General features: G+C 47.1%; 2 protein-coding genes across 4 annotated transcripts in view; one reads left to right on the forward strand and one right to left on the reverse strand.

Annotated features, from left to right (window-relative positions):
* The window catches only part of BOC (BOC cell adhesion associated, oncogene regulated), a 54,145-nt gene extending 42,160 nt beyond the window's left edge, over nt 1–11,985 (forward strand). The window contains exons 8-19 of one of the 2 annotated variants that reach the window (XM_056485324.1): nt 336–634; nt 3,296–3,455; nt 4,028–4,138; nt 5,346–5,552; nt 6,376–6,557; nt 7,683–7,788; nt 7,977–8,099; nt 8,746–8,967; nt 9,338–9,564; nt 10,143–10,222; nt 10,780–10,973; nt 11,297–11,985. In XM_056485324.1, the coding sequence (XP_056341299.1) occupies nt 336–634; nt 3,296–3,455; nt 4,028–4,138; nt 5,346–5,552; nt 6,376–6,557; nt 7,683–7,788; nt 7,977–8,099; nt 8,746–8,967; nt 9,338–9,564; nt 10,143–10,222; nt 10,780–10,973; nt 11,297–11,481 (2,096 nt within the window). In that variant the 3' untranslated portion in view covers nt 11,482–11,985. Of the gene's footprint in view, nt 1–335; nt 635–3,292; nt 3,456–4,027; nt 4,139–5,345; nt 5,553–6,375; nt 6,558–7,682; nt 7,789–7,976; nt 8,100–8,745; nt 8,968–9,337; nt 9,565–10,142; nt 10,223–10,779; nt 10,974–11,296 lie in introns of both variants that reach the window. The other variant, XM_056485315.1, reaches the window with a different exon arrangement.
* A 1,042-nt stretch (nt 11,986–13,027) lies between these two features.
* Nucleotides 13,028–17,368, reverse strand: part of CFAP44 (cilia and flagella associated protein 44) — a 42,272-nt gene continuing 37,931 nt past the window's right edge. The window contains exons 30-34 of one of the 2 annotated variants that reach the window (XM_056485297.1): nt 16,478–16,594; nt 15,683–15,884; nt 14,832–14,992; nt 13,958–14,092; nt 13,028–13,453 (exon numbers count right to left, since the gene is read on the reverse strand). In XM_056485297.1, the coding sequence (XP_056341272.1) occupies nt 13,358–13,453; nt 13,958–14,092; nt 14,832–14,992; nt 15,683–15,884; nt 16,478–16,594 (711 nt within the window). In that variant the 3' untranslated portion in view covers nt 13,028–13,357. Of the gene's footprint in view, nt 13,454–13,957; nt 14,115–14,831; nt 14,993–15,682; nt 15,885–16,477; nt 16,595–17,368 lie in introns of both variants that reach the window. The other variant, XR_008839883.1, reaches the window with a different exon arrangement.

The raw sequence follows: 17,368 nt of genomic DNA on the forward strand, positions 1-17,368 counted from the left end.
TGCACATTTGAGCAACCTCTACGTGAGAGACACAAGACGTCTGGGTGTAGTGGCTCACCCCATGGCTTAGCTCTGCCTCTGGACTTGCACTGAGCAAGAGCTTAAAAACTGAATTCACCTAGGGTAAGAGATTCCTTGGACTGTATTGAACTTACACAGGGTAAGAGGGACTTCAGAGAGACAGGGAACCCTGTGGTTTATAGCAGGGGAAAGAGGATTGTTGCCAACACCTTTTTGAGTGGCACAGCAGGCAGCACCGCACAAGGGGCTCACAGCTCTGCCTTAACCACAGATTGGGATGAGTGTTCACCCTGCTGTGACACCTTGTCTTCCAGGAGCTCCACTCAACCCTGGGAGAGATGCCCAGCTGTACTCTGCTCAACCTCCAACACCACCTTCCAGGGACAGCGCCTTAAAGCTGCCCTTGGATAAAGCTGGACTGCCAAAGCCTGGGACAACCCCTCTAGCAGCATCTCCACAGTGTGCAGCCAACAAGGAGCTGGTGACTCCAGCTGAAGCCCCCATCATCCTCAGTTCTCCACGGACATCCAAGACGGACAGCTACGACCTGGTGTGGCGACCCCGGCCTGACAGCAGAGCCCCCATCCTCTACTACATGGTGAAGCACCGCAAGGTATCACTGTTTTGCCCAGCTCCCCCCTTCCCTCTGCACCATTCCATGGGCAGCTGCTGCCCTCACCACACATTTCACACCTTGTGAGCAGGCGCCTTGGGGCAAGGCTCACGGTGGCACTGGTTAGGGGGACCTCCTGAGCTGTAGGCTCACCTGTTAAGGTGTGATGGATACAGGCTGTGTGTGACAGAAGGTTCTGGGCTGTCCAGGAAGAGCCCAGTCGCAGTGCCTGTCTGCCTAAGTATGCAGAAGGCACATGCACACACTTCTCCAGTAGGTTCCTTGTCCAATACCCACTTGTGTGCTTGCACAGGTAGGAAGCCCTGAGGACGGGTTGCACACACAATGACTTGCTCTGGAATGCTTTTGTCTTGGCACAAGCCACGGGGACACCTCTGCCTTGAATGGCTTGGGCTGCAGGACATGGAGCAGCAGCTTCTCTGCATGTGCCTGCCCTGCTCAGCAGCACCGAAGTGCCCATGCTCAGTGAGTGTGAGGAGCCAGCAGAGAGCTGTCATAGCCATCCTAAATCCTCTAGGAAGGTCATTATCCCCCAGTTTTATTCTGGAAACTGGAAGGCAGTGCACTGTGGAGTACATCACTTGCAGGTGGCACAGTGTGAGCACACAGTGCACAGCCAAGTCCTGCCCAAGCCAGCACTCCCTCTGGGGGCTTCATGGCACAGTGCAGGCACAGCTGTACCCAGCAGTTTCTTTACATGGTGAAGCATTGTTGAGGCAAAAATTCTGCTTTTGAGGTCTGAAGTATCTCTTTCCATTTTGCTGGGGATAAGTGGAAAAAAGGAGCTTAAATTTATTTGTCTGTTGCTTTTCTTTCCTTTGGGTAGGTAGGGAGTTGCAGTAGAGAGGCAGTTTTTGCCTCAAACCCCAGAGGGTTTGAGTATATTCCAAAAACATGCCGGATTGCATGTTCGGGATTTCCAGCCACCATTGCAAGGCACCATTTTCAAGTACATATGAATATATGTATCTATTTTCCTGGAATTATGTGCTTTTGTGAAAATATAGTGTAATAGAAGACTGCCACAATTCATGATTTCTTTCTTAAAAAAAAATTAAAGATGCAGATTTCAGTTAACCATCTTTTTAAACAGCCCATTTAAAACAAAGGCAGAGGATGCCAACACAGGAACACAATAGGGCAAGCTTAAATACAAAACAAAGATGCCAAAAGCATCTCCAGACTATTGGCTCTGGTTGTCTGCCAAGATGAAACTTATTCCCCAGTGGTGTATCATGTAACTAACAATTCTGCTTGTGATCTTAACTTGCAGCCTTGGAGTTTGTCCATATTTGATTTGTTTTTCAGCGCTTCACCTGGAAGGGGCCATGGGGGAGTGAAGGTCACCATGGGTCACTGCAGTTTGCAGTAATATGTTTTCAGTGTAGTCCAAATTCTCAGCTGGAGACTCTTTCTTGGGATGCTTAAGGATTGTGTGGAAAGGAATTAGTCCCAATAACCCTTAAACTTGTTTAGAAAGAGTCTTTCTGTCCAAGATCCTTAGGATCAAGTTAAATAATGATCTGGTTTTGACATTTCTGACTGGAAAAGCATGTGTGTGGAGAGGGAAGCATCAATTCAGCAACAAAAGAAAAGGGTCTTTGTCTAGAAGATGGCTGTAAGGAAAGTTAGACCTACTGCAGGAGACCTACATTTGTACTGGGCAAGGTTCTGCCACTTCTCTAGAAAACATCTGTGAATGTCTCTTTTTACGCTGTTCCTACACTGCCCCTAAACTTCTGTTTCTTAAGAATTTCTCTTTTCCTTTCCTGGATATTAGCAGCCTTTAGGGCTCCCCTCCCTGGCCTCACAACTTTGCAGGCTCAGGAATAAAAATAAAACAAGGCAGGCATTAATCAGTCTGTGTCAAACGCTTGGAGAAGATAAATGATACAGCAGAGTCTTGGCATTTCCGTTCTGTTGCATTGCCTGCATTACTAATGCTCTTTTCGGCACCGGGTCACTTCAGTGTCCTGCCTATTTGCCTGCAAAAATATTATCTTTGCAGCTGGGGAGAAGGAGAAAAGTTCTACCTTCCCTCCCTCTCTGCATGGGGCATCAGGTTATCACCAAGTAACAAATTGTGTTTTTCTGAGGGCTGTGGCCATACACAGTTTCTTCCCTGCAGAAACTTTTGCCTCCAGCATTATGGTTCTTCATTTCAGCCTCAAAGTGCCAGGGGTGAGGCTGGATAAAAATCAGTAAAACAAAGTTGTGTCTGGGCACCTCATCCCATGGAAATGCCCAGTACCTAAATGAGCATTTCTGCAGCTGGGCTGCTGGAGAGATTTGGCTCCTAAAGCAGCTCAGTCCTATGGCTGATGCTGCATTTTGTGGGGCACGCCCACTCAGGAGATTTACAGACATTGAGGGGTGGTGGTATCAAAGAGAAACAGAGGACAGAACAGGGCTGACTGAACACTGGGGTTAAGAAAACACTCCAGGGCTTGGGTGAGTTGTCCTGCTTATACCTGAATTGCTTTGCAAAATCAGGCTGGAAACATCTCCTTCCTTAGCAGAGAGAGAAGGGAAGGTAGATGTGGTCAGTACACAACTTACTAATAAAGTTTCTGAGCTCAGTGCCCACAATAAGCCCAGCCTGCCCCGAGCTCTGCAACCCCTGCACTGGTCTCTCAGCAGGTCACCAACGCCTCGGACAGCTGGGCCGTGAGGGATGTGCCAGCCTCGCAGCACCGCCTGACCCTCACCAGGCTGGACCCTGGCAGCCTCTACGAGGTGGAGATGGCTGCTCACAACTGCGCTGGCGAGGGACAGACGGCCATGGTGACCTTCCGCACCGGTAAAGGGCACACCTGTCCTTGGCTTCCCCTTTGCTCTGAGTCAAGGGAGGGCCCCTCTGAAACATCCTGTCCCAGCCCTGAGAAACATGGAACCAGCCTTAGGACAATGAGAGTGCTTCTGCTCTGGAAACCCATCTGCCTTCAGCTTAGAGCAACTGTCAGAAGGGAAAGTGGAGGGTAGCATGGGGAAGATTCCAACCCATCCTCTGTGTGGGTTGGAGTAAATCCCTTCTTCCCTTGAACACTTACAGAACTGTAGAAAATGTGTCTAGCATAAATGTCAAGAGGTTGTTTAATCCAACCTCTGCCTGGAGACAGAAATCTAGCAACATTTCAAGAAAACAAATTAAAAGTTACAGAAAATTAAATATGAGGGGGATCTGCTAACAAATCTGCTCCTTTAGCCTTAGTTCCTGCCATCAGGCTGAGTGCTTTGAGCCCCTAGGGCAGTTAGAGTCCAGGAAATACTTACTCTGCATCCTGTCTGGGAATATTTGCTTTCCTTGTCACAGCCAAAGTTAATTCTGAGTGCGTCTCTCTGTTGCTGATTCCACTTTTCCCTTCTGCACAGGCCGGCGCCCAAAACCAGAGATTGTTGCCAGCAAAGAGCAGCAGATCCAGAGGGATGACCCAGGCACGAGCACTCAGAGCAGTAACCAGGCCGACAACAGCCGTCTGTCCCGTAAGGCCCTCCCTGAACTGCTACTGGGGAGGCTGGGGGTACTGGGTCTCTTGTGAGTGGCAGTGGCCAGGCCATGCTGGGGTTGAAGTTTCTGCTGGGTAAATCAAGACTGCAGTGCTGGATGGGTGATTTCTAGCTCCTGACAAGGAGAGGTCCTTCTTGGACACTCTGGCTACTGCCATTGGCACACAGTCAGTTCTGGAGAGCAGGCAAATCCCACTGTCTGGCCCCACCTTTAATGCAAGGACATCTTAGCAACTCTTGTCTCTTGCTGAGTTCCACATGGAGGGTTCAGAAAGTCCTGTCTTGGAATCTGTGACTGTGGGGCACAGGAACAACAAACTGCACTGCACCAGTAGTGCTGATGGGAGTGTGAAGGAGGAATGGGGACCAAGTCCCTGCATGTCCTGGCATCCTCCTCTCTTAGCAAGCCCTAGCTAGGGGCAATTAGTTCCCATTCTAGGGGTGCAAAGTGCTCCACTTGGGTATCTTGCTGCACTGAAGAAACATCAGATCCTTACTGGTCAATCTAATTTGTTGTTTCCCACCTTGTCTCTATCATTACTATTGCCTTTATCATTTCTGTGAAATTCTCTCCTTCAGTCCTAATCCTCCTGTGAAGTCCCTTCAGTCTCCTCTGTAACTCATTCATTTGTTGTCTTTATTTTCATATCCGTAGGTCCATTCATCCCTTTCCCTGCCATCTTTTGATTGTTTTCCTGTCAAATTGCATTTCCACAGTTCAGAACTTTTCCTTACTTTCTTCTCAGCTGTTTCTTCGCAATCTCTCCTGTTTTCACCTCCTACACTTGGTTGTCCCCAGCATCAGTCTCCCTCTGCTTACTGCTTCCACGTCACCCAGGTTTTTTGCTCCATCTCCAGTCCTGCATCCACCCCTCTCACTGCTTTCCCTCGCAGTGATCACACCTCAAACCTTGTCTCATCCTGTTTGAGTTGGGAGTGGAAAAGGAGCAAGTTGCAAGCAGGAGTAAAAGCTGTTTGTGGGCACAAACTGAAAGGCATGAGGATTTAGGGGAGCCAGCTCTAGTGAAGAGACAGAAGGAAGAGAGCATTCAGGAGGTGCAGAGCATGTGGCTGGGTGCAATGCAGGTAGTCCTTCTCCTACACACCTCTGAGCTACAGGATCCTCCAGACAGGGTGAGAAGAGTATGTTTTACATGCTGATGTCCTTCTGGGTCCCTTGCAGCTCCAGAGGCACCAGACCGTCCAACCATCTCCATGGCCTCAGAGACATCTGTGTACGTGACCTGGATCCCCCGTGGGAATGGCGGCTTCCCCATTCAGTCTTTCCGTGTGGAGTATAAGAAACTGAAGAAGTTGGGTGACTGGGTCCTGGCCACCAGTGACATTCCTCCCTCTCGCCTCTCTGTGGAAATTCCAGGCCTGGAGAAAGGTAGGCAAGTGCTCTCCTCCCTGCTTCCTGAAGGTCTGTAGGAAAGCTGCAGGGTCCCTGTAGGATGGTTAACCATCTGTCACATCCTGCTTAGCCCTGGCATCTGTGAGCAAAACAAAGCTTCCCTGACTCCTGCCTTAGGTGCATGGGGAAAAAGCTGCAAATTCTTCTCCAATTTCTCCAGCTGCAGAGACCAGCATAAGTTTGACCTCCCTCAGGGAGGCTTAGGCATGCTTTTCTGTATTACAGGGTACAATTACTAACGGCATTTGATTTTGCCTTTTACAAGAGGGGACAGAACTTTCCTTAGCCACAGGCAAGACAGATGGGTACACAAATCTCATTGCACTTCCATGAGAAAAGATTTCATCACTGAGCTAGACAGTGAGAAAAAAGGGCACATAACTACCCCAGATTAAAGACCAGTAAAATGAAGTCTGGGTAAAAATTGTGTAGGCTTTGAGCTTTGAACTGATGTTTATGTACTTAATTCCCATGGAGTAGAGAAAGAACAGCTTTCCATACCTGCTTTCAGGTCAGGATATCCTTTCAGGCCATTTCTTAACCCTCTGCACACCTTCCAAAACTGCTGTCTGACCTTTGGACCATCCAGACAGGAATTGGGGAAGGTAAATAAAAGCAGGCTCCATCTAGGACATGGCTGAAATGTGGCCATTTAGTGTTTGTACATCTACAACAAACCTGCAGCAGGCTCTCTGCCTTCTGGAGATGTAGCCCCTCTTCACAGTCAGGGCCATGCTGACAGTAGAAATCTTGGAAAAGTCCAGTCGCTGCAGCTGTTGTATTTCCCATTTTCCCGTAGGCACATCCTATAAGTTCCGCGTGCGGGCGCTGAACATCCTGGGCGAGAGCGAGCCCAGCGCGGCGTCGCGGCCGTACGTGGTGTCGGGCTACAGCAGCCGCGCCTACGAGCGCCCCGTGGCCGGGCCCTACATCACCTTCACTGACGCCATCAACGAGACCACCATCATGCTCAAGTGGATGGTGAGGCTTGTGGGCGGGGAGAGTCTGCAGGGGAGGAGGTGTGAGGGTGCTCCTTGCCCAGCTTGCACTTCCTCCAGATTACCACACTTGAGCCTGTACCAGCACAAATGGATCTGGGATCCAACAGCCACCTCCACCAGAGGAGAACTGGGCTTGAGAAACATAGAAGGGCAGGAAGTCAGAGAGCCTAGGAGACCCTTTCTATTTGAATCCAACATTGTATACAGGAAGATTTCAGTAGAAAACCTTCAGGTCTTGACCATTTTGTTCGATAAGCACAGTTCAACAATGCATGGGGTGGGTGGCTGCTTGCTCACCTGGCCGAATTCCTGGAATCCATTAGCACCTCCTTCTGTCCCAGTATTTTCTAGCAGATATGTCCTTCACTCTGATTTGCTGGGTAACAGTCCTAAATGCTGATAATCATTTATAGCAGTCCACTCCAGAGGATTTTTAGCAGTGAGTAGGATCTTTTGGATCACAAGCTCAGACCCAAGTGTTCTCAACAGCTTAGAGCTTACTCGGAGGGATGCTCTCTCCTAGCTCCTTCTAGCCAGAAATTGCCACAAGGTAGGACAGGTACGGCGGTTCATTTAAACTCAAACAGTAGCTGATAAAATCTTGGGGGAAAGACAGCAAGAACACATGAAGCTGGGACAGTACTGCCCTGGGTGTGGGGGAGGAAGAGAGCTGTCTTTAGAAACACCAAGCTCCTGCAGAGACCAGTTCATGGCAAGACTCAGTTTTCTGGAAACCATGAGCCTACCATGTCAAGATGATGGTGTGCTTGCCCATGCCCAGCTGAGTCACTGTTGTTCAGGAATTTTTTCCTTTGAATCATTGGCTGTGGTTACTGAGACAGGGAGCAGAGCACTGGATGCCTGGAGTGACAGGCCCAGATTCACAGCTTGTCTGTTACCTGACAGAAGCAAAGCTTGAGAGTAGAAAGTAGCACTGAGCTTTTGTAGAAAAGCCCTCATTGTGCAGACCAATGTCAACATGAGGAAGATCCCTCTGCTAGATTATCTTCCTGACCCAGTCCATTTATCCCAGCTGCTCCTCACCTAGTGCAATACTAGCATGGACATCTCTGCTAATTTTTGCTCTCCCTCCCATTGTCTGCAGTACATCCCAGCCAGCAACAACAACACTCCCATCCATGGATTTTACATCTACTACCGCCCCACTGACAGTGACAATGACAGTGACTACAAGAAGGACGTAGTGGAAGGTAGGAGAAATTGAGAGACCGGTCCTAGCTTCTGGTTCCTACTGGAAGACAGCACAGCCAAAAGGAGCCCTGTGTACAAAAGGCAGCAGCTGTCCAGGCTCCTTTACTGGTCACTGCTGCAGAGCTGGGCCAGCTGCCTGTTCCCTGAGGAAGTTAAGAGCTCCATGTGCTCTTTGTTCCCTCCTTAGGAGATCGGTACTGGCACTCCATCAGCCACCTGCAGCCAGAGACCTCGTATGACATTAAGATGCAGTGCTTCAATGAGGGAGGCGAAAGCGAGTTCAGCAACGTGATGATCTGTGAAACCAAAGGTAAGCATCTTCTCAGGGCAGCTCTGGGAGCACAGCCTGCTGCCTTCTCTGCCTACAGCTGTCACAGCAAACAGGGCAGGAACCATCCCTGCCTGACAGTTCTTCACTCAAGCTCCAGTAAAGTGATGGAAGCAGCACTGGAGAGAAGAGAGACACAGGCTCATCCATGCTGATCAGGGTGACTGGTCGCTGCTCACCCTTTTTGCAGAGTCCATCGCTGTCCCTCAGAACAGCAGTTACCTCTTGTTTTCCTGACTACCACATAGGTGGTGACTGGAAACAGAAGGCCTGACTTTCCCTTGCTGTGCTGAACTCCATGTTGCGTTAGAAGCAGGCCCCACGTTGTCTTCAAAGCTGCTGCGCTGTCATGACAGGAACCCCATTAAGTCCAAGTGTGTGCTTTGGAGAAGCTATTTTGGATTTACTTCTGCTTGAGCAGTCCATGAGCAGATCTGGCAGAGCTGTGAGCCAAGCACAGAGGCCTTGTCTGTGCTGCCATATGCCTAGGAATCCTGTCACCCAGTAATGCTTCTTTAAAGCCACCATAGAAATCTGGCCACTCCACAGCAGCATAAACCTCCCTGGACTGGGCTGCTGTGCCACCTGCCACGTCCTGTCTAATGTTCTCTCTCTCTTCCTTCCACAGCTCGGAAGTCTCCTGGTCTGCCAAGTCGTCTCCCACCTTCCACAGTGCCCCCTCAGCAGCGTCCCCCACTCAGCGGTGGGCACGGTGGCCTGGGCACAGGAGCCATGGTGGCCCGTTCCAGTGACTTGCCATACTTGATTGTAGGCGTTGTGCTGGGCTCCATTGTACTCCTCATCGTGGCTTTCATCCCCTTTTGCCTTTGGAGAGCTTGGTCCAAGCAGAGTAAGTGTTGTTTCTTTGGGGCAGATATACTGGATATGGTTTGCCTGTGGATTAAATCTGACCCAAATTTGTTGCATCAATGCCCAAAATGTGAGGGAATTCTGGGAAGCAGGGAAGGGGTGGTCAGAGGGCAAGTCCCAGATGTGGTGTGGAGCCCCATAAAGACAAAGACCACTGTCCCTTGTCCTGCTTGCCGTGTTGCAAAGGAACCTCTAGGAAAGGGCCCCTTTCCACCATTTATCTCCAAGAGTGCTTTGGGTGCCAAAATAGCTGCCTGATAGGACAGCCCAACCCTGTACATGCTGAGCTTCAACAAGCTTGACTTTACCTCTCATTTTTGCTTCAGACTTTCTTTTCCTTCTCTCTGCAGAGCAAACCATTGACATGAGCTTCCCAGGAGCTGGGCTGCTGGTGTCGTCCTGCCAGTACACCATGGTGCCTTTGAGAGGCATCTCTGCTCCTCGTGCCAATGGACATCCCTTTGTTAATGGGCAGCCCTATGCCAGCAGGGCACACCTGAATGGCATCTGCACCTCTGCAGGAGTGGGGTACACAAGCACCAAGCCCCGAGATTACAGCCCTGATGAAATGCCACAGGTGAGTCCACACTTGGGATCAAGAGCTGGTTTGTCATGAGCTGGAGGCCACACTTGAAGTGAGAGGGCTTCTCCAGGCGTGGCTGGAACACTTTGCAGCATGTAGAAGTGGCAACGCTGGCTTCCCAAAAGAGATTTCCCCTTTGTAGTGAAGTCTGAGACATGGGAGGAAGAGCAAGGTCTCCAAAACACTGGTGAAGGGGTGATTTGTTGGGCCAGTGCCTCTTAAGTATGGAGGAGGCAGTGAGAAAAGATGATTCTTATAGGAACAGTTCCTGTGTCCCCTGAGCAAAGCTCACAGGGACTGACAGTGCTGAGGACTCTGTAAAAAGGTAACAGGCAGTGCCAGGGCTGAGACTATAAATTGCTTATCCCCTACTGATTCAGCAGTAAGTGTAAAGTGAGTTTTTCAGTGCTCAGTTCCACTGCCCTCAGTAGCAAAAGAAACAGTTTCAGCTTTTTCTGCCTACTGCTGTAAGACTTCAGCAGTCTGCCCCAGGGCTCTGTGTCATACACCAGCACCTACTTCTTAATGCTGCTGTGTGCCGTTGCCTTGCTAAAAATCCTCTCTCCTTCCAGTCACACGAGGAGACCAATGCCTTGCTGCAGGCAAGAGTGCTGCAGAATGGGAGTGCCCAGCAAGAGTACCAGCCCTCCAGGTTAGTCCTGGCATGTGGAGAGGGAGGGTGGAACAATGCTCCATGCTCACAAAAGCCTGCCCTCAATACACTCCTGTGTGTCCCTACTCTTGGGAAACAAATCCATGCTCCAGCACTAGGACACCTTGGTCTAAATTCTCTTTGCACAACTCTTAGGATTTCAGAAAGGAATTTAATTTAATTGTAGAGATTGCCAAGATCTACTCCCCTCTTTTCTTCCTCCTGTTTCTAAGTGAGAGACTTAAAAGCAGGATGAAAGAAGCAAACATCTGTGATTGGTGCTGATAAACAGTTGCTCCAGAATCTGCCTGGTGTCATGTTGTGATTTGTGTTTCACTGTTCAGATATCTTCATTACCAAGCTGCTGGATCATGGATACCAGGTCCCACATCACCTCATTCCCATCCCACAAGTACATCCCTATTTCTGCTCTTCCCCTCATTTAGGAATGTTGTGTGTCACAACATTGATGAGCTGGCTGAGACATGACACAAGTTACATCTTTCAAGGAGGAAGGATCTGTAAACAGTACTAAATCTCTTTGCCTGCTTCCCCAGATTGCCCAGCTCCAGAGTAGAAGACAGTTCTTTCCTCTACAGTCTCCCAGATGATTCCACTCACCAGCTTCTTCAGCCACAAGATGACTGTCCTCACCTTCAAGAGCACTTTGTTGGCCTTCATCATCCAGTGATGGGAAGCAAAGCTGGAGGCCCTAGCCTAGATGCTCGACGGGATACCCTCTTCCACCAAGGTCAGTGGTTTGGAAAACTCCATGCCTCCTTCATCTCATGGCTGCCCTTGAAGGGAAATCTCAATGCAGAGCCTTCCTGATGGTTCATGTTCAGGTGATGTGAATCCATCTCCCTAGAACCTAATCCATTGATCCACCACTGTAGTGCAGATCAGACTTGTTTTGTGTGAACATGGCATCAAATTCCCACACATTCAGAGTGCAGATCTTCCTCTCTGATCAGAGTACCTCTCCTCACACAGTGAGCTGTTGACTTGAAACCTCCCACAGCATCTCTAATTCCATTGTGCATTGTAATAATTTCTTGCTCCTTTCTCCCTCAGGAAGCCCGTGCTGCTTAGGCCTAGTGCCAGTTGAAGAAGTAGAAAGATTAGATTGCTGCCAGTCCAGAGGAGATCTCCATGCCCAGAATCCAGTGATCACATCTTTGGGTCAGGACCTACCAAGACATCTGAACAGCAGCCCTCCACCACTGAGACCCTTAGAGACTCATCCTCCCACCAGCTAGGGACCAAGCTGCCTTTTGCAAAAGACTTATTCTAAAGAGAAAAAGAGAAAGGGTATTTATTTTTGTATAACACCCCTATTTATATATTTATGCACTTGTATATAGATGTATATGTGCCTTTTATAATGCTATGGAGACAGAAGGCATCCTCAGCAAGGTCACAGGAGGACCCAGGCAGCAGCTCTGGATAGCACCATCAAAGCACCCAGTGGCATCAGCTGGACAAGGGACACTGTGGGACATGAGTCCAAAGAGAGCTGCCACCACCAAGAGCCAGCACCCTCTTGCAGCGAGGGCTTCACAACAAATAATGCTGTCAAAAGGTCTTTTCCTCTGCCCCCAGGAAGGTTTGTTCCAGGAACACACCCCTGTGAATGGACTGGAGTTATGCACTCTGCCTGATCAACTTAAACAGCCTTTCACATACACGCCATCTGCAGCCGCCTATCTGTAAAGACAAATCCATGCTTTAACATCGAAAATAAAGGCTTTAGTCTTGCTGTCTTTTGTCTAATCTAATGCTGATCTGTCACACAGAATGAGCCTTCTCTTTCTTTTTCACTTGCAGACGTAGAGCAAGCAGGACACCTGGGGAAAGGTGACATTTTCCTGCAGTTTGAATTTTCCAAATAATCACTGGTGATAATTAGTCTGGGGTCTTCTTGTTCCCTGTCTCCAGCTGAGTCTCTGGATGTCTGGTTACCCAGCTGGCACTGGATGTCCTTACTCTTTGTTAGGCAAGGGCTTGGTGCTAGACAGCCCCCTGCCTGGGGATCCAGCCATTTCCCACCTCCCAGGACACAACCTGCAGCTGCACAAGAGTTCCCAGCACCAGGTATGTTCCTCAACAGGGACCCCCTGTAAAGGCAAGGAGGGTGCACAAGCATCGTTCACAGGCTTGTGCTGGAACCAGCAGAAAGTTCTTGTGCCTGGCTAGGATATGGCTGGAGTTCTGCTGAGCCTACACCAGACAGAGACATAAAGACCTGTGGCAAGAGGTTGGAAGTGGAGAGAAACAGCAAGAGAAGCTGGAGGTTGTTATTCAATTAAAAATAAGCACCTCAGGAGCCTTGTATGGGAAGAACACAACCCCTCCATGAAGGAAGGTTTCACAGTCACATAGGGTGAGTGCTGTAAATGATCACATACTGCCACCACACCAAATGAGAGAGGCAAAAAAGAGCAACACATGAAAACACTCAGAGCTTGGCCCTCTCACTGATCAGGCAGGTGCAAACCAGGGGAATTGCAGGCTGACTTTGCATCATTACACCCTCCTCCTGCCAGGTAAATGCCAAGTCCTGCCCTGAGGAGAAAGACCCCTTTGCTTTTTCCTGGCCAGTAGTAAGTCCCTTGACTCTAACTAGCTCAGTTAGTAGAGCAGGGCCACTGCAGCTCAGCAGTAACAAATGCTTTATTGAGGCAGACTTCTTTTAGCATTTTTGAGAACACGGTATTAAACCGATGTTTGCCCCTGTGAAACTTCAAACCAGCTTTCCACAGCCACTTGTTTGAAGAGTAGACATAGGCATAAAGCACACACAAGGCACCTTGTCCAGTGCAACCCTCTGCACTGGACTGGTAACAGTAGTAGTTTTATTTGCTATTTTATGTTGTTACATTCATATTTTGATAGAAAAAAAAAATATAACCCTTTACAACTAAACCCCTGGCTAGCCAAAACAATTAATTTTGCACTTCCAGGCATGACTGCTGCCACAGTTAATTTTAAGGCTGACTTGAATTGTTAGTTACTATTTCTGAACAGGGAGTTGGAGTCTAAGAGTCCTGTGGTAGAAAGAGGCACACACCTTTTCTGCTAAGGAAAGTGAGTTCTTCTACCTCCCATCAAGTCTGCCATATTTGATTTCCTTTCTCAGAAGGGCCGCTTCTTACTCACGTTCATGAGCCGTGACTTCAGCCTGGCTGTCTCCTTGATGTCACTACTTTTGCTGCCCTCAAATTCTCCACCCTGTACAGGAGAAAAATGGAGAGAGAAAAAGATGGCTCCTATAAAACATGGAGAATGAACATTGAATGGAAATTTATTTCAAGCAGGGAAAGTGAAGCTTTCCAAGAACTAGGACATATCCATAATTTCTCCACACCTTAGTCAGAACTATGTGAAAAAGTGAAGGTTCACTAACTTAGACTTACTTCATGGTACAGAGCCATAAATCTACTTCTCATTGTAATGCTGCTACATGATTGTAATATGACTGTTTCCATGCAACAAACGAATATTCTTTTAATTCCTTCGAGGCATATTTTAATTAGAAATGAGTTTGTTTCAGTGTTAGAAAGCAGCTGAGTAAGAAATTACAGAGATGCTAACATATAGAGCAGCCATGCAGCCTGTCCCATTCTTAGCCCAAATTGCTGACTGCAGATCAGGATTTGATACTGGAGAGCTGGTGAGGGACAGATAATCCCATTTCTGAACAGTCCTAAGCATTGCAGTGGCTAAAAGGCTCACCTTACTAGTTGTCAGTGATTCTAGCTCAGTTTCAAGCTGATGTTTTTCATGGCAAAACCTATTCAGCTGGTGCAGCTTGCTGGTGTTTTCTTTCGTCAGTGTTGTTAGCTGATGCTGCAGGCTTACAATTCTTTCCTAGAAGTTGCAAAAAGTTGATCTGGTATGAGAGAGGACAAAAAGTGTGGAGTGGGGAAGAAGTGCTATTTACAATGTAAATGTCACAGGTAAACAACAGACTGATCCTGCCCCACCACCTGATCCCACAGTACCTTTACTGCAATGTCATCTTTTTGTTTTTAATACATATACATTACAAATGCCTAAGTAAGCAAAGCAATTAGGCAAAAGTGTGGGGAAGAGAAATCCATTAGGTACATAGTACTTCTGTACCCTCCTGTGCTCTTCTGTAAGGGCAGCATAAGCATGTTTCCTGCTTGCACCACAGCAGCTGAGCCTGAGGCCTCACCAAATGGAAACGAACTTTCCAGACTGCAGAGATTGGCATCCCAGGCATGAGCCAGAGCCAGCCCTGTACTCAAACAGTTTGTCACTAAAGGCACTGAGAGAAGGCAGGAGGTGCTGAATGCCACCTGAGAACCAGAAAAAAGCACTCTGCAAGAACTAGGGAATGAAGTAGAACAATGTGTTTGAGGAAAGCAAAACAGGATGAAAAACAGGATGTGCACCAGCAACTGGAGCAGAGGAGGAATGATGATGGGAAATTGGAGTTGAATGCTATGGTCTTTTAAGGACAAGCGAAAAAAATCAAACATGAGCATGTTCACAAAATATTTTAGTGTAACTTTTCAGCCCCCAGGGAAACAAAGCCTTAACAGATAATCATAACATGTGTCTTCCTCTTCCTGCTGCTTACCTCCCATTCTTTGAGCTCCACAAACTGCTCATACTCTTTCTCCATTATTCTCACTTTCATTTTCTCCATGGGTATATTAATAGAGTGGGCTTGAACTGCTTCAAAATCAACCAGCCGACCAAATTTCTCCATCATCAGATGATTGCACCTCTCCTCCAGTCCTAACAGAGGGACATTGGCACAAATGACAGCACTGTCATTCATTGGTTTATAAGAATTTCTGCCTTACCCCAGCTTTTTGTTTGAGCTCTTTGGTGTTTGCTCTGTAATAAATAATACACACAAACTCACACAGAGCTCACAGCTGAGTCATGCCATTTGTCCTTGCCCAGAATCATGCCTGTGTGGTCACTAAGCCACCTCTAAGCCAGTCCTAGCAAGCCACTCTCACACTGATAGGCTGTATAGGACCTCTACAGGTCTGGTAGTGCTAGACACAGCTTTGGGTTTGGTTCTTGGGAAAGTGTTTCGAATAGGGCTTGGTTCCTTCTTCAGATGTTCCAAAGGGGAGGAAATTACCAGAAAAAACCTTATCTATCTTTGGGGAAACTCCTTTTTTTCTAGGAGTTCTGGTTTACAAGTAGAAATAGCAAACGTGTCCAGATTTCCAGTGTCTCATCTCGGTCAGCTCTAATTTACTAAGTTCCCAAATAATTTCGTACAGCCTGATGACTCTGCAGTGCTGGAGAACTGCTACTCCATCAAAACAGTCCACTTGATCTATTTTCTGCAGTAACCCTCTGTGACATCTGTATGAGTATAGAGACAGACATGGTGAGTTACCCACACCCTGTGAGAGGGACAGAAGGAACAATAGCCAAGCTGTGTTGTTCAGAGTTTCTGTTACTCACGTTGAATCTCCATCTCCATCTCTTTTTTGTCCTGGAGAAGCTGCTTATGTTGCTCCCGGGCCTTTTTATGGATCTCTCTTTGCATTCTCTTTTCATTACGTAGGTCCACAATTCTCTTCTGCAGGTACTGCAAGGACTGGTTGGTAAATACTAAAGTCTGGGAGAAATCGCGGGGCATCTCCCCATCAACCAAGCACTGCACCTGCAAAAGCAGCCAGAAATAAGCAAGGCTGGCTTTAGTTATTAAGGGTGATGGAGATGTCTCTTTATATCAGATGTGTGAGCAATAGAGAACTAGTGAGTAAGATAATACTAAGCATGGCACAACTCTTTTTTTGGGACAGAGAATTGTGTGAATGAATGCACTGTATCCATTCTGGCATTATTGAATTGGACAGAATTCCCATTATTTTCAATAGTTTTCGGGGCTTTCTTGATTTGGTTGGTTGGTTGGTTTTTTTTGGGCGGGGGGGTGTTTTTTTTTTTTTCCCCAGGAGAATATCAGTAGGTATGGACCTGAAGAATACCATGCCAAACCTATACAGCATTTGAAGACTATGCACATTTCAGCAATGGGCCAGCCTGCCTGTTCTTACCTTCTTTCTGTCAGTATAGGAGAAGGGAAAAAAAAAAGGGAATTCTAGAGAAAACAGCAGCATGAAGTTCAGTTAATGGCACTTCCCTCCCAGGAGACCACAGTGAATCAGGAATTATGGGCATCAAAGAACAGTAACACCATTGTTTAAATGTACACAGGCCACTCTGCATGTGCAGATGCACAAAATCTTGAATTACCTGATGGAGTCTCAAAGGCACAACTACATACAACTCATTCAATCTGTGCAGCTTTTCCCACTGAAAGGCCTCCAGTTCCTTGTTTGCTGTGTCCAGACTGGTTTCTACTTCTTTTGCCTACAGAAAGACAAAAATTTGTGGACAAACAAACAAACAAACAAAAAAAAAACCACAAAAAAAAATTGTGGACAAACAAAACCCTGTGAAACTTACAATACATAAGGCAACAAAGTTCTGTTAGCCTTCCTGATCCAAAGGAAAAGAAGTATATAAAAATATGCTTTTCTTGAACTACATATGATAGGTGAGTTTCACAGGCAAACCCAAGGATCATCTACATATATTCAAGCAAGATTCTAACCTGAATACCTCTGCACACATATACACTCATGAAGGTCTCCTTAGAGAAGCCCTGTATGTATCAAGAGACAGCTGCTTTGTTTAGCATCTAAAACACTTGTAGATCTACAGAGCCTGCAAGATGATTTTTATTGTGTTATGCCTGGAAATGCTTATTGATTCTGCATGAGAAAGAAACAATTCAGACTCAAATGTCATGCCCCAGGGTGAATGTGTGGCAGCTGGCACTTAGAAAAGCCTTTAAAAACTAAAATTGTTGTATGTTAAATATGCTTGATGGAACATTTTTGAGACAAAAAAAAAGTGCAAGACTTGCATAATGTTATTTTGGTAGCACTCTCTCTTCCAAATAACCCTTCAAAATAAGATACTTTTAAATTAATACAAATAAAATTTCTTAATAAATGCAGGAGTTCAAAAACGCTAAATGGAAAATTTGTATCAAAATAGTTTATTCAGTGATTACTTGTGACAAAGAGCAAAGGAAAACAACAAAAAAACCAAAATAAATAGATGGAAGAATAGAACTTT

The sequence above is a fragment of the Oenanthe melanoleuca genome, chromosome 1 (genome assembly GCF_029582105.1).
Source record: "Oenanthe melanoleuca isolate GR-GAL-2019-014 chromosome 1, OMel1.0, whole genome shotgun sequence".
Taxonomy (NCBI): Eukaryota; Metazoa; Chordata; class Aves; order Passeriformes; family Muscicapidae; genus Oenanthe; species Oenanthe melanoleuca.